The sequence below is a fragment of the Oncorhynchus clarkii genome, chromosome 18, assembly GCF_045791955.1.
Source record: "Oncorhynchus clarkii lewisi isolate Uvic-CL-2024 chromosome 18, UVic_Ocla_1.0, whole genome shotgun sequence".
Taxonomy (NCBI): domain Eukaryota; kingdom Metazoa; phylum Chordata; class Actinopteri; order Salmoniformes; family Salmonidae; genus Oncorhynchus; species Oncorhynchus clarkii.
In genome coordinates, this window is record NC_092164.1 from 30,502,700 (window position 1) to 30,518,863 (window position 16,164).

The following is a 16,164-nucleotide window of genomic DNA, read 5'->3' on the forward strand; positions in this document are numbered from 1 at the left end:
TTTTATAAATGCCAACTTTTGCGTGAAAACTGGCGCGCGGATGTTTTGGGGCATATTTTGTGCGCACACAATGTTTATAAATGTGGGCCAATGTGATCTAACCAGTTGGGGGACGACCTGCACAACCTTGGACCTGGCCACATCCGCCCGGGACCTGGCCCAGAATAGGACGGCATGGAGATCTATTTGTCGAGGTGCTATTGCTCCAAGGAGCGAGTGACTAACTTTGCACTGGGACTTTGTAGACTTTTGAGTATGGATTTTAATTGAGACCTCCTTGGTTTCTCATTTTTATGGTTTGTGTGCAAGTACCTGCTGAAATCTATAATTAAATTACAGTTGAAGTCGGACACTTAGTTTGGAGTCATTAAAACTAGTTTTTCAACCACTCCACAAATTTCTTGTTCAACTATAGTTTGGGCAAGTCGGTAAGGGCATCTACTTTGTGCATGACACAATTTTTCCAACAATTGTTTGCAGATTATTCACTTATAATTCACTGTATCACAATTCCAGTGGATCAGAAGTTTACATACACTAAATTGACTGTGACAGCTTGGAAAATTCCAGAAAATGATGTCATGGCTTTAGAAGCTTCTGATAGGCTAACTGACATCATTTGAGACAATTGGAGGTGTACCTGTGGATGTATTTCAAGGCCTACCTTCAAACGCAGTGCCTCTTTGCTTGACATCATGGGGAAATCAAAAGAAATCAGCCAAAACCTCAGAAAAATAATTGTAGACCTCCACAATTCTGGTTCATCATTGGGAGCCATTTCCAAATGCATGAAGGTACCATGTTCATCTGCACAAACAATAGTACGCAAGTATAAACACCATGGGACCACGCAGCCGCCATACCGCTCTGTCTCCTAGAGATTAGCGTACTTTGGTGCGAAAAGTGAAAATCAATCCCAGAACAACAGCAAAGTACCTTGTGAAGATGCTGGAGGAAACAGGTACAAAAGTATCTCTATCCACAGTAAAAACGAGTCCTATATCAACATAACCTGAAAGGCTGCTCAGCAAGGAAGAAGCCACTGCTCCAAAACCGCCATAAAAAAAGCCAGAATATGGTTAGCAACTGCACATGGGAACAACGATGGTACTTTTTGGAGAAATGTCCTCTGGTCTGATGAAACAAAAATAGAGCTGTTTGGCCATAATGACCATCGTTATGTTTGGAGGAAAAAGGGGGAGGCTTGCAAGCCGAAGAACACCATCCCAATCGTGAAGCACGGGGATGGCAGCATCATGTTGTGGGGGTGCTTTGCTGCAGGAGGGACTGGTGCGCTTCACAAAATAGATGGCATCATGAGGTAGGAAAATGATGTGGATATATTGAAGCAACATCTCAAGACATCAGTTAAAGCCTGGTCGCAAATGGATCTAAAATGTCAGGAATTGTGAAAAACTGAGTGTAAATGTATTTGGCTAAGGTGTGTATGTAAACTTCCGACTTTGCTTATAAATTCACCTGAATTATATTAAGGAAATCCAGAACACAATTGAACAATTCCTTTAAAAATGATCAAAAAGTCAAGGCAAAATAAACATTCACAATAATGTAGTGCTTTTTATTTAAAAAACAAACAAAAAAACCCAAATAGAATATAAAACAAAAAGTAAAAACCAACAGCATTTTCATGACTTTAGAATCATAATTACAAACTTTTAACGAGTGGAAGAAGTTGACAAACTGTACACATCACAAAATGTCTGCCAGTCTGCCCATTTACAATGCTTGCATCTTATTTTGTGATTGTCTAAAAATAACTAAACAAATCACACAAAACACACAAATAGCCTACAAGCACAAGCATCATATTTATGACTGCTATCACAAAAACAGAACCAAAAAGGAAGAACATATTTAGCTGACAGTTATACTTTTGTTTCTGTCATCTTTCATAATATCATAACATTTTTATGTTGGTTTGTTTTTTTAGTGTTCAACACTTTGCAGCAAAAACAAGGAGCATATTTTCTCCTCAAAAGTAAAATTATTGATATTAATTATTACAGCGACAGATGTAATTTCAGAGTCACTTATGTCCCAATGTCTTTTATGAAGTTCGTTTGACATTCTTCTCGCTCATGCAGTACATAGATGAATTTAATTTTTAGGGAACAAAAATTCAGTTAAAATTCTTATGTCATTCATTTAGGACAGTTGTGGTACATTTTACTGGACAAAAACACCTCTTCTTTCTCCTTCAAGCTTAAGTGTCTCGATTATAGTAATACAAATGGCAGACAATCATTATAATAATACATATGGGTCTGAGTTCTGTACAATACAATAATACACAAAATCTGTTATCAAGATATTGCTTTTGGAGACACTTCTCACATAATCCCAGTCTGTATATACATAACTTGGCACTGTACAACTTTCTGTCCTCTTTCTGTCAGTTTCTTTACTCTCTCGGTCTGTCAGTCCATCTTGATAGGACATTTCGGTCAAAGTCCCATTTTAAACAGAAGTGTTTGGAAAAAAGAAATCTCATCAAATCACACAAATTATTTTAAAGTATTCTCCATGGCAACCAGAACACATTTGAAGAATAAAATGTACAGCTAGAATTCCTCCCTCCCAACAAATACCCCTCACAGAATATATGAAAATATGACCATCACGATACATTTTATGTTTCCATAATTTCCCATAAAATGTTAATTGCCATCAAGCCCTTAATTTTTTTTCATTTTTTCTTCAAGAATTTTGGCAGATTACTGACACATAAATGTGCATACACATACGCACACACTCACGCAAGGCAGTCAGGGATCACGGCGCTCTAAGGCGTTACAGTAAGAGCCAGTGTTCCGCCACCTGACTTAGTTAAGCTGGTGAATCAGGTACTTCAGAAAGAGGGGTGAAGTGGACTGCCTCACAAACCAAACAAGACACTTGACTGACCAAAAGCGCACACTCCATCTTCCTAAAGACCACCAGCCATTCTCCCGTCCTTCCTTCTCTGTTCATATATATATATATATATATATATTTTATATATATATATATATATAAGATAATCTACTCATTAAGTTGCTTTTCAGACTGGATCATCCAATACTGTGTGTTAGTGTGTCTCGTTGATACATTTATAGAGCGCCAACAATATCCATGGTACCAAAGTGCAGTTGACCAACCTCGTTCCTGCTGCTTCTCTCCTAGTTCATCGTCAACAGTGTATGCTTACTGTACACTGCATAGCCTCTGAGGATAGTCCTGGTACATTAACCCTACGTTTAGTTTGTCATCACCACTTAGTCCCACTAGGGTGCGCCAGTCTCCAGTGTTCTCATTCCCATTTGATGTTGTTTAAAAAATCGAAGTCAATATGAGTCTGTGGCTGCATGCCACAGCCATGTTCAGTACCACTTTGTTCCTTTATTTTGCTCATCAAAAATAATTGACTCAAGGTTGCACTGATGAGCCATGTATGGATAATGTGACACCTATGTAATTGTCTCTCTGTCCCAAGTAACAGGGCTGTCTTTGATGAATATATGTTCAATGCGTATTTTTAAGTGCATGGGGTACATTTTCCTATGTAAAAAAATTAAAAATAAAATATGCTTTTGCATCGTACTTCAATAAGTCTGGGTCCACCCTCCTGAGAAGTCCTTGGGTCCCCTACAAAACCGTTATCAATGATCACGACTGCTGAGTGCACTGCTTCAAACCATTTATTTGTTGAGTTGTTTCATCACTTGAGATGAAAGGTTGGGGAAGAGGGGACACCACCTGAAGGGGCGCCAGAGAAGGGGACCAACCTTTTCACTTTGTGGTGACCTTCTCTTTGTAAATGTCGTCTTCCCTCTTTCCATTTTCCCCCCCACCTCTCCCAAGTAAATGAAAGGGGAATGTGCTTGCCAGGTAAGTGGCAACATCATTTTCTACCCACAAAGTCTCCGAATCCAAGTGTCCGTCTACGTAATCGCCGTCCTGACCCCTCCTCTAGAAGATAAGTGACATCTATGGCTGTTGGAAGAAGAGAGAGAAGTTACCAAACACCAATGACACATTCAGTTAACTGTCTGATATTTCCCCTTCATCAACTCAACAGTTTCCATTCTTCATCAAACCACCCCTCTGTCGTAATACCCGTTTCCTCATTGCCTGCTCACCGTTCTTATTGGGTGTTCTGTGTAGCAGATCCAGCAGAATCTTGTTTAGCCGATCCCTTTGCGCCTCCCTCCTGCCCAGTCCGGAGTGATGGAGGGGTGAGGAAGACATGGAGGGGAGGAGCTCCAGCACGTCAACTCCTCTCTCTGCCGTACCTTCCTCCAGCTCCCTATGCTCCTCTACCTCCTGCCCCGCCTCCTCCTCTTCTCCATCCCTTGGCCCATCTGGTCGCGTGGGTTGAGCAGCGGTAGAAAGTGTGGGTTCTTCATGGGCAGTGTCCATGTCCCCTTCCACCACTCTTCGGTTGTCACTCTCCGGACGGAAGTCGTCACCCTGGTCGCATGGGGAAGCGTCGTCCTCACAGGCCCCTCCAACTCCTTTGGGCCGCTCGCTCTTCCAGGCCGAACGCCCCCCGTTCCTCTTGTAGTTGTCAGGAACGTAGTGCGGCTGTGGCGAGGTTGGAAAGGAACAAAGGCTCTTTAATTTGACTTACAAGTTGCTCATACAGGACTTCATTTTTGGGATTATTAACAATTTGTTTTACTAACTGTGTATAAAGCTGGACCTCAATCTTCTTTCTTAGGATAACTAACGGTTTGCAAAAACACCCACGAAAAGAACGGTGGGCACATATCAGTCGTCACTGGTGCCCAATCAACCTCTTTGACAAAACAACTTTGATACACTTCTCTAGTTGCACTCAATTCAAGCCCATAACGGAACCTTATATCAATACTACCTCATCAAACTAGCCTCACTAAAACCACATACGGACACTTCAATACAAACAACCCCCACCCCTCCTCTTGGACCCTCTTACTGAGAAGTCTCTCTTGGGGGCCAGCCTCTTGGGGAAGTGGTTGAAGGCGTAGGGCTTAGTGCACACGGGGAAGCGGTTGCGGTGGATCTTGTAGAAGAGGTGCGCCGACTTGTCCAGGCGGTAGTCGCAGATGTACACGTCCTGCTCCTTCACTCCTTTCGGCCGTCCTGAGAAAAAAACAAACGCACCACAGGTCAGGTTAGGTAAATATGTGTGTTAGCTCAGTGTGTTGTTTTGAACTCCCTTACAAAGTGTGTGTGTGTGCGTGCGTGAGTCTCACCTTTGCAGTAGGTGTAGAGATCGAGGACGCAGCAGGTCCCGACCACGGCCTCCAGAGGGATGATCTCGTAGAGTGGCACACGGAACAGCTCGTTGTGGTAGAAGCGGCGCGAGGGCGAGTGGTGCGTCTCGTGGGGCCTGAAGTAATGATGGCCAAAGGCAAACCTCTCACCCCTACAGGGCACCCACAGAAAGAGACAAGAGCGTGTCAGAGGCAAAAATACAACAATGAAATCGCTGAAGTTGCTCAGCGCTGGCTCAATGGGCCGTTCCCTTTTCCCCCTCCCTTACTTTTCACTCTTCCAGAGTTTCTCGATGCGGAAGATGTCTAGCTTGTCTCTGTTGACATGGGACAGGAGACGGTAGGACTGCCTGACTGGCTGGCCCTCTGGGGTGCGTCTGCTGTCCCTCATCAGGTACACACAGTCACCTGGTCAGACAGGTTACATAACATTATCATGATTTTTATTTATACATTTTTTTTTTAATGACCCTTTTTTTCTCCCCAATTTCGGGATTACGATCTTGTCTCATCGCTGCAACTCCCCAACGGGCTCGGGAAAGGTTGAGTCATGCGTCCTCTGAAACATGACCGACCAAGCCGCACTTCTTAACACTCGCTCGCTTTACCTGGAAGCCAGCTGCACCAATGTGTCGGAGGAAACACTGTTCAACTGACGACCGAAGGCCCCCGGCCCGCCACAAGGAGTCGCTAGAGCGCGATGGGCCAAGTAAAGCCCCCCCCCGCCCGGGCAAAAGCCTCGCCAAACACGGACGACGCTGGGTCACGGCCGGTTGTGATACAGCCTGCGATCGAAGCCCAGGCTGTAGTGATGCCGCAACACTGTGATATAGAGACTTATAGAGTGCTGCGCCACTCGGGAAGCCGGTACAAGGAACATTTATCACACCCCAAGTTGCTATACAACAATTACTCCTCGTGGCAAGCTGTGCAACTGAGACAAAAACTCACTACAACATTGATGTGGCCTCATACATGGGGTTACGTCCGAAATGGCATGCTATTACCTATATAATGCACTACTTTTGACCAGAGCCCTATACTTCTGAGCAGGGCCCTGTTCAAAAGTAGTGCACTATATAGGGCATAGGGTGCCGTGGTTATAGTCCCCTTCCATACCTTGGTGCAGCAGCAGTTCGTCTCGCAGCAGACAGATGTAGTAGATTGAGCCAGACTGGGCGTAGCTGGGCTGGGGCAGCATTGGCACCTCCTGGAGCACCAACGGGACAGGATATGACATCAGATCAAACAAAAGACAAAGCATTCCTTTGAAATAACCACCTGTAAGGAGTGGAGTATCTGAAACAACAATGGCTATGTCCCAAATGGCACCCTATTCCCCGATACATTTTACAAGGAGCAATCATTGGTACATCCATTTTTGGACTTGTAAATTACTGATTATATATACCCATTGATTCTTGAAGAATATAACTTATGAAATGCCTTATGAGCTTAGTTCAACTGTCATTCCCTATCAGAAACCAAAATATAAGATTGTCTTACTCCATTGTTGGTAAGCAATGTAATTGTAAACAAATACCGTGTAGCCTCAAAACATGGTTAAAACTGTACATTTGATATCATGGATGGTCAGTCCTTGAATCCATAGCTCTGTGTATACATTTGAGATTGGCTGTACACCCCCATCCCTCCACTGTTTTCCATATCAGTGGCAGGGTGACGCTTTGTTAGTTTCAACTGCATATTGCCCCTTTATTTACACTTTCTGTAAAGTGTGTTGTGACTGTTAAATGCACTTTAATTTTTAATTTTATTTGATTATCTTAGTTTTGGGATGTGCATATCACCTTTTTCGTCACTGACTGAACACATCTCTCATGGGCTGTTTTGCAATATGCATACTACCGTGCTACGAGCACGCAAATTGATGCACGGGAGGGTAGGAGAATGAGTTCCAAATCAAAGTTTGCGGCGCAAAAGTTTATTGAAATGAATGGCGGACATTATTTGAGCTCAAGAGGAGAAAATAAACTCAGACTTTGGAATGAAATGTTGCCCATTCACATCTTATATGTTGCCTGATTGCAATATTTTATCTTGATACATTAATAAATACATACAGTACTCATTTTGGCATGTTTACCTGCCTACAATACCCACTTTAGTGTGCGTAGATCACAAGCCCATTGTAAGTCAATAGAGCAAACTGGATAGCTAGCTAGCCACAAAGAATTGGTAACTAGCCAACCATGAAGAACTGACAGTCATCTACCTTGCATAACATTATCTTTAGGTAGTTTTTGCCTGTTAAACTAGCTGGCTAGTGCAGGTTATTACGTTCAGTGAATGGGGGAGGTGAAGCGTGACATAATACAGTAGGGGGAGTGCGAGTGCTTCTCAAATGTGATATTTTATCCACACTCGTCCTCACAAGAACGCACTCAAGAGAGCGTCCACAAAGAATGCACTCGGAACATGAGTGTGGAGAATAGTAGTACGCATATTGAGAAACACCCATCGTCTGATAACCCACCTGTGACCTTCCAGTTTCTTTGAGGGGTTGGAATGGAAATAATTTTCCAATTGTTTCGTTCTGAATCATTTTGTTTCTTTCCACTGTTCTGACCAGCAAAATAAAGTTAGAACCGGTTTGAACACAAAAATAAACTTACGGTTTATATCATTCCTTTCTGTTCCTTTTTAAACCAAATTATATATATTTTTCAAACATTTAGCTCGACGTTGAATTACTTCACCAATCAGTGCAGATAGAGCAGCTTGCTATGGAGTGAGCAAGCTATAGCTGTTAACACACATTGGACAGACAAGGGTGGGGAGCAAGAGAGGGTGGAGGAAGAGGCTTGGCTTGAAGTGCTGGGCATCTTGTTATGACTTGCATTATCTGAATCAGGCCTCTCAGAATTATACCTGCGCAGGAGTGGCTTTTATGAAGGAACTTTGAATGTCTTTGGCCTTCCGAGAGTTGGCTTAATTGTTGGACCAGAGCTAGTTAGCTAGCTAACATGTGTGTGTGCAGAGAGGCACCAGAAATAAAAACATTTGTAGTTAATAAATCCAATGTGAAATGTGATAACTATAGTATCCTTAACTATCATTGAAAAGGTTCATCTCTAATTAAAAATGTCTCTCCCTAATTTCAGAATCACGCTTGTAACGTCAGTAGGCTACAGTAGTCTATGCTCCGGCGAGGGAGGGGCTGGTAGCCTACACACACACACACACAGTAGCAAAGATTTTTTGCTGGCAGCAGACACTGGAATACGTTTCTGAGTGACATAGTGAGGGCTTTGCATAGGTGCTTTGTTTCATTTTTGGTGGGACTGGAAAATGCCCAGAACGTAAAATAACATTATTAACCAGATCCCATGCTTTTAAAATAACGGTTATGTTCCAGAATAGTATAGATCGCTTTCGTTCCCAGTTCTGATTCTGCCCCCCACCTCCTCCAAAAAATGTAGTTTTCTGTTCTGTTCCCTGAACCGGTTCCAACTTCTGGTTCCTATAGACTATGGGGTGTGATTGAGATTAGGTTAAGGGGGACAACACTCACCCTGTCCACAGGTCGGGGGTCGCACTGCTCACACAGGTAGTGTTCCACCTCCGCCTCCAGCCGCATGCAGTCGAAGTGCTGCCACACCTGAGAGACAGACGCATCACCGTTTACCCTGACACTACAATCACAGCCAAAACTAACGCTAACAATATATTAGACTACCACACTTAGTCATCTTTCCCACAATCAACTCGTGCTCTCAAAAACATTGTTTCCACTGACAGAAACACTCACCAGTCACTCAGAATCAACAGGCAGGTATTTGGAATCCAAACTGTACATTGCCTCATGGATTCAGTAAGGAACTGATATTCAGTTATATCCATATAAGGCTAACATTCAACAACAGGTTCAACTCGGAGCCTGCAATGTTAGGCTGTGTCCCACGCTCTCTCACCATGCACTTCTCACACTGGATCATCAGGCCCTCGTCCTTGTACATGCCGCAGATGCAGCGGATGATGTCATCGTCCTTGTCGTGAGAGCCCGGCCAGCCCCCTCCGTGGTGGTGGTGATGATGGGCGTGGTCTCGCTCCAGCGAATCCGAACTGTCCGCTTCGCTGGCTGTTTCTCCGACAATTTCGTCAATCTGGACAGCGGCTTCGTGGCGCGCGCCGTAGTAGGCCTTCCTCAGCCGGCACACGTCCCTCCCTACTGACGACTTCCGCCCGTAGTATTTCTGCTAGGATGGAGGGAGCATAGGGCAAAGACGTTGAGAATTTGGAAAATACAGTTTGTGTTTTGTAAAGCGAAGCTTACGCCACAGCAACCTAAACAAGTTCGACCAGGCTTCCCTGCAAAATGATACATTTTCAGACAGATAGCAACAATGGCAAGAAGCTGCCATGTGGGGAATCGTGGCTCGTTTCAGCTTGTTGTTTCTTGCTATTGATACTGTGTCTTCTTTTGAGGCGTTTTGACTCATCACGTCTATGCTAATATGGCTAAAATTTGGTAGCTAGCTAACCACCAACTGTAATGGTGTATTTGGGAGACAAGTGCTCATTGTACAAATGTATGTATATTTCAATAATGATTTGGAGAGGAAATATAGTTTACATGTTGTCAACAATCCTTTGAAACTAAAGCCAAACCCGCCTGTTTTGATCCATGGTTGTGCACACATTGGATTTTGTTGCTAAATAACCCACCTGTCTATAGGGTTGACTAACCTTCAAACGATTTGAGTGGCACTCACACAGCCTCCACACAACACAAATGTAAATAAGAGTCCTCTGTGTGTAGGTGTGTGTGTGTGTGTGTGTGTAATAAAGAGTCCTCTGTGTTTAGGTGTGTGTGTAAAAAACAGTCCTCTGTGTTTAGGTGTGTGTGTAAAAAACAGTCCTCTGTGTTTAGGTGTGTGTGTAAAAAAAAGAGTCCTCTGTGTGTAGGTGTGTGTGTAAAGGAACAGTGGCTGTGTATATCCAATAAGGAGGAGGGTTGAGGGAGACCCACCTCTGCGTTGCGGAACACTTTGAGCATGTCGGTGTCAAATGCCTCCACGGTCTTGTAGTGCCCTGTGGTGATTTGCTTCTCAATGGTACACAGGTCCAGCGGGTCTGACACCTTCTCATAGTACTGCGTGTTCCTGGGGTCACACACACACACACACACACACACACACACACACACACACACACACAGTCATGGGGTGAGAGTCAAAACTGTGCCTCTTGTCTCATGAATCCAAACATGATCGTAATGGTCGCAAGAAGCTATAAGAACACTGACGGTGTTGGATAACACACAAAGCGTTGCACAACACACCTACATACAGTAAACATCGGTGAAAGCATGCACACACAAACAAACAAGCAAAAACATACCGCTTTCTTGAGGGTAGGTTTACCAGTGGAGCAGCAAGGGTCTGACCAGCTGAGTCTATGGAAAGAGAGATGTTTCATTATCTTCAGCAGAGTACCTTCTACTTTTATAGTGCATAAATATACTCAGGGAAAAATGAGTTTGCACACTTGAATCAGATCTACAACAGCAGATGTTTGTAGAAGCAAAAGCCAAACAGGTAAGCCAGTAGTAGTGGTCAGTACACGCACACGGACTGAGTCCTGTTGAGACTGGGTTGCGTAACACAGAAGTGTTGACTTTGTCATGTCTTTGCCATTTGACCCCAGTTTCTCTGACGGCACCAGGGATGTTTAGAGACTAGGAAGTTCATGGGAAGTGTAACGTCTGCGCCCAACTCACACTCCCAAACACTTAGATCCCCAGAACGCTGACCACTTTCCAGCTCACTGTCCAGATCCCAATCACCGGAATTCTAATCACTTGTTCACACACCTGCATGTCATCATCCCACAATATTTAGTTCAGTTCCTTGCACCCCATCACTGTGAGGTATTGTTTGTTTTGAGACACACTTCTCTCAGAGCACTGTTTTTTCCCGTCCTTCACTCCTGCCGTGTAGGATAGTTGTTGCCTGCCTCACTCAACGCTTTTTGCCGATTCCCTGCCTGTACTGTTGCCATCTTGGACCTACCGTGTATGACCTTCTGCCTGCCCCTGGACCCAGCTAACTGCCTTCTCCCAAGGTCCCTTCCAATAAACACCTGCTGCGCTCTGTGCTTGAAACCAGCTCTCTGTCTCCTATCGTGTTCATTACAGGAAGGACTTCAGTGTGTGCGCAAGTTTGTGAGTGAGTAATCGAGAGAGTGTGAGTATGCTGGAGGGGTGGTTGGTGTTTACAGGGAAGGCTGCACACACCCACACCCGTGTACACACAAAGCTCTGCTATCCCTTACAGCTGGGTTCCCCAACTGGCGGCCCGTGGGCCAAGTCTGCGCCGCCAGCAATATTATTTGGCCTCACAAAAGCCCCCCAAAATAATGATTAATATTTTTTTCATTTAAAATGATAATAAAGAAATCTCGGGCCCGACATGCAAAAATTCCAAAATGCAATGTTCCAAGAAGGAAGTTACACAACCTAAATAATGCAAAAGTTACATTATAACTTAATTCATGAGGAGAGAGAATGCAAGAGACTAATAACTAATAAAGCAGGCAGCGGGCCATTTTGTAGGGAGCAGCTGAAACGTAAATCTGCAAACGCAGCGCAATTAACAGGAGGTGAACAGCGCCTGGTGCTGAAAATATACAGTACCAGTCAAAAGTTTGGACACACCTACTCGTTTAAGGGTTTTATTTGTAGAATAATAGTGAAGACGTCAAAACCATGAAAAAACACATATGAAATCATGTAGTAACCAGAAGTGTTAAACAAATCATAATATATTTGAAATTCTTCAAAGTAGCCATCCTTTGCCTTGATGACAGCTTTGCACACTCTTGGCATTCTCTCAACCAGCTTCATGAGGTAGTCACCTGGAATGCATTCCAATTAACAGGTGTGCCTTGTTAAAAGTTAATTTGTGGAATTTCTTTCCTTCTTAATGTGTTTGAGCCAATCAGTTGTGTTGCGACAAGGTAGGGGTAGCATAAAGAAAATCACCCTATTTGGTAAAGGATCAAGTCCATATTATGGCAAGAACAGCTCAAATAAGCAAAGAGAAACAACAGTCCATCATTACTTTACGACATGAAGGTCAGTAAATCTGGAAAATTTCAAGAACTTTAAAAGTTTCTTCAAGTGCAGTCGCAAAAACCATCAAGCGCAATGATGAAACTGGCTCTCATGAAGACCGGCACAGGAAAGGAAGACCCAGAGTTACCTCTGCGGCAGAGCATAAGTTCACTAGAGTTACCAGCCTCAGAAATTGCAGCCCACATAAATGCTTCACAGAGTTCAAGTAACAGACACATCTCAACATCAACTGTTCAGAGGAGACTGCGTGAATCAGGCCTTCATGGTTGAATCGCTGCAAAGAAACCACTACTAAAGGACACCGATAAGAATAAGTGACTTTCTTGGGCCAAGAAACACGCGCAATGGACATTAGACCGGTGGAAATCTGTCCTTTGGTCTGATGAGTCCAAATTTGAGATTTTTGGTCCAACCGCTGTGTCTTTGTGAAACAGAGTAGGTGAACGGATGATATCTGCATGTGTGGTTCCCACCGTGAAGCATGGAGGAGGAGGTGTGATGGTGTGGGGGTGCTTTGCTTGTGATACTGTCAGTGATTCATTTAGAATTCAAGGCACACTTAACCAGCATGGCTACCACAGCATTCTGCAGCAATACACCATCCCATCTGGTTTGCGCTTTGTTGGACTATCATTTGTTTTTCAACAGGATAATGACCCAACACTCCTCCAGGATGTGTAAGGGCTATTTGACCAAGAAGGAGAGTGATCATAAGAAGACCTGGCCCCCACAATCACCTGACCTCAACCCAATTGAGATGGTTAGGGATGAGTTGGATCGCAGAGTGAAGGAAATGCAGCCAACAGGCGCTCAACATATGAGGGAACTAGTGATGCACAAGTATGACATTGTTTGTACAGTTAAATAGTTAACACACACACACACACACACACGGACACAGCGGTCTAAGGCACTGCATCTCAGTGCAAGAGGCATCACTACAGTCCCTGGTTCGAATCCAGGCTGTATCACATCCGGCCGTGATTGGGAGTCCCATAGGGCGGCGCACAATTGGACCAGCGTCGTCCGGGTTTGGCCAGGGTAGGCCGTCATTGTAAATAAGAATTTGTTCTTAACTGACTTGCCTAGTTAAATAAAGGTTACACACACACACACACAAGCACATACACAATGGCCAAAAAGTTTGTCCCCATTATCAGTCAAATCAAAACCTATTTCTTTCACTTACTCGCTCATTGTTAATTTGTTCAGTCGTTTCAATCTCAACCAGGATTTCTATGGAACGCATTTTGGGTCTTTGCGTGTCAAAAAAGATACACATGAAATAAAACTATTTGACGTGTCAAATAACACTATTTGATGTGTGAAATAGATTGGTCAACAATCAGGACCTGAATATGACTGCACGTCACGTAATCATTTTACATAGTTATTACACACAATGCTGATAAAGTTGTCATGTCATGAATAAATGCCAGCTAGCTCATGGATGCAAACAATGTTCTATGTGAAGCTAGCCATAATATGGATTAGCCACAATAGCAGACTTAGCAGTTAGCCTTCAAAATAAAAAGTATGTCATTGACAGTGAGGCAAATCGATACAAATAGTAGAATTATGCCATAATTTAATAGATCATGCTAAACAAGGTTGGAATGTTGTTATATAAAATCAACAAAAGACAATAATTTGTTAATTTGACAAAAATCTGTTGAAATCACACTGGATCTATTCTACTTTAAAATTGCATTGAGGGCATACTTATTTAACTGTACAGCCCTACCTATGGATTGTGGATCAATGACATGGGGTATCAGTTTACTCAGTGACACCCAGAGAACTTTAACGTCGTAGCTCTTATTGCTGGACTCTGAAACAACTGTGAATTGAGCCACGTTTATTGTCAACCTATGTGTATTGAACACTATTCCGAGGAAAGACAATACTGTGTGGATGTTTTGGAGTCTGATAAATATCTTGGGTATTGAGTAGACTGATACCCCATTTCATTGATCCCCAATCCTTAGGTAAAGCTGTACAGTGCCATATGAATGTCAATACACACAATAGGCTGATTGGGGAGGTGATTTCACACAGTCACAGTCCTGCGATAACAGCTACAACGCTAATATTTACGTAAACTCTTCAGAGTTGTGTTCTGTAGGTGTCACCGAGTAGACTGATACCCCATTTCATTGCTTCACATTCCAACCTGGTTTAACATTATTGTTAAGGGAATTTTTATCAATGATGATTAAACGATGTATACATTTCAATCAGGACTGACTAGTCCAAATGCAATTATGTACTGTACATATATGAATTTTCTCTCTTGCTCCCATTCCCAATTGTATATAATATAGTCAGGAGTTTAGTAACAATGACGGTCTGTTCCTTTGTACAAATGAATGAACTATCTCCAGATGGCAGGGACGGACTGTCTAGAATGCCGATTTACAATGACTGACCTTGGCTTTAGGCGAGGAGGGAAGGCTCGAGAACTATAGGGCCTCGACCCGTGTCATGAAGAGATAGAACATTTAGAAAACGCTGACATAATTTTCAGTTTATAACCTGTGGTAAAATGTGTATGTACGAGTACTCTCTTGAATTAAACGCTGTTACCTGACTTTTAAGACCGGGGCTCTGTCCATTTCTTATAAAAATATTGGGTCTTACAATCCCATGGAATGCATTGACAGAGTAATTAATTCTGATTGGGAAATAATACAGAGGAATTGTTAGAATTCCTCTAACAATTATCTAGTCTAAATATGGCATGATTCCACCAATTGTAAACTTCTGCATCACGTTCAAAAATGTACTTTTATTTTGAAAGCAAACCGCAAAGTCCACTATTGTGCCTAATCCTTATTGTGGCTAGCTTCACAACACATAACCCGGTTCGGTGGAGCCTCACTAGCCAGATGAAGCTAGCTGGCTGCTTATAACATTAGCTTTGGGCAACAGGGATAAGTAACTGGATATATATTTATTTTCATGAACTGAAGTTCAATTTCAATCGGCAAACAACAAGTGGTTACCTAGCTAATACTTACTCACAAGGATTCCTAAATCATTGCTAAGAATGAAAATGACTGCAATTTCTACTGGTCATTGTTTTCAGGCTGCTTGTATTGGTGTTAGCTAGGTACCAGGCTAAAGGTAGTTAGCTACCCCAGAAGTTGCGGTCGAACAAATAATGCTTTTAATGTAAACACATTGTTCGTGGCCAGTGTTTGCTTGTTTGCAGCATTGACAGTGCTACGATAGTAGTGGTAAGCGATTGGCTTGCACGTGCAATTTCAGAACATAGCAAAATGAGAACTCGCAGGTGTAAATCGATCCAAACATTGTTAGCACATAAAATGTACGTTTCTTTATAGTGCTGTATTCCTCTGAGCATGCCACCCACAACGCACACAAGGACTCAGCACTACTACTGAGCGCATCCCTGATTTGGCTCGATGTCTGGAGTTCAATCAGCTCAGTTTGAATTGCGGCCTCATCCAGCGAGGGTATCGTTTTCTTATCAAGGGAGGAGTATTCTCCACCTGGGCGGACTTTGAGAGGATCGCGTACAAACACAATGATATCCTTGGGCATGCTGTAGTCTTCAAATCTGGTTGATGAAATCTTCCTTCACCTGTGTGAAAATGCTGAGGCCTGGTCCCATGCCTGTCGTTTCTCCAGTGTGCTGAAGTGCAGTAGCCCAAATCGAACAACTCAAGCTTCATAGTAAAGGCCTCAAGTTTTTCCACCATGTCCACAGCGGTTTTCCCTCTTCCTTGTAACTGCAGATTTAACCCGTTTAAGTGACAGAATGTCAGCTGTGTGTGTAGCTTG

The 16,164-nt window shown here is 43.1% G+C and overlaps 1 protein-coding gene across 5 annotated transcripts in view; it reads right to left on the reverse strand.

Annotated features, from left to right (window-relative positions):
* Nucleotides 1-1,558: 1,558 nt before the first annotated feature.
* LOC139373329 (histone-lysine N-methyltransferase ASH1L-like) overlaps nucleotides 1,559-16,164 on the reverse strand; it is a 47,503-nt gene continuing 32,897 nt past the window's right edge. For all 5 annotated transcript variants that reach the window (XM_071113728.1, XM_071113726.1, XM_071113729.1 and 2 more), the window contains 10 exons: nucleotides 10,623-10,677; nucleotides 10,252-10,384; nucleotides 9,194-9,475; nucleotides 8,794-8,880; nucleotides 6,378-6,468; nucleotides 5,528-5,666; nucleotides 5,238-5,410; nucleotides 4,958-5,124; nucleotides 4,140-4,584; nucleotides 1,559-3,993 (listed from right to left, as the gene is read on the reverse strand). In XM_071113728.1, the coding sequence (XP_070969829.1) occupies nucleotides 3,902-3,993; nucleotides 4,140-4,584; nucleotides 4,958-5,124; nucleotides 5,238-5,410; nucleotides 5,528-5,666; nucleotides 6,378-6,468; nucleotides 8,794-8,880; nucleotides 9,194-9,475; nucleotides 10,252-10,384; nucleotides 10,623-10,677 (1,664 nt within the window). In that variant the 3' untranslated portion in view covers nucleotides 1,559-3,901. The remainder of the gene's footprint in view (nucleotides 3,994-4,139; nucleotides 4,585-4,957; nucleotides 5,125-5,237; nucleotides 5,411-5,527; nucleotides 5,667-6,377; nucleotides 6,469-8,793; nucleotides 8,881-9,193; nucleotides 9,476-10,251; nucleotides 10,385-10,622; nucleotides 10,678-16,164) is intronic.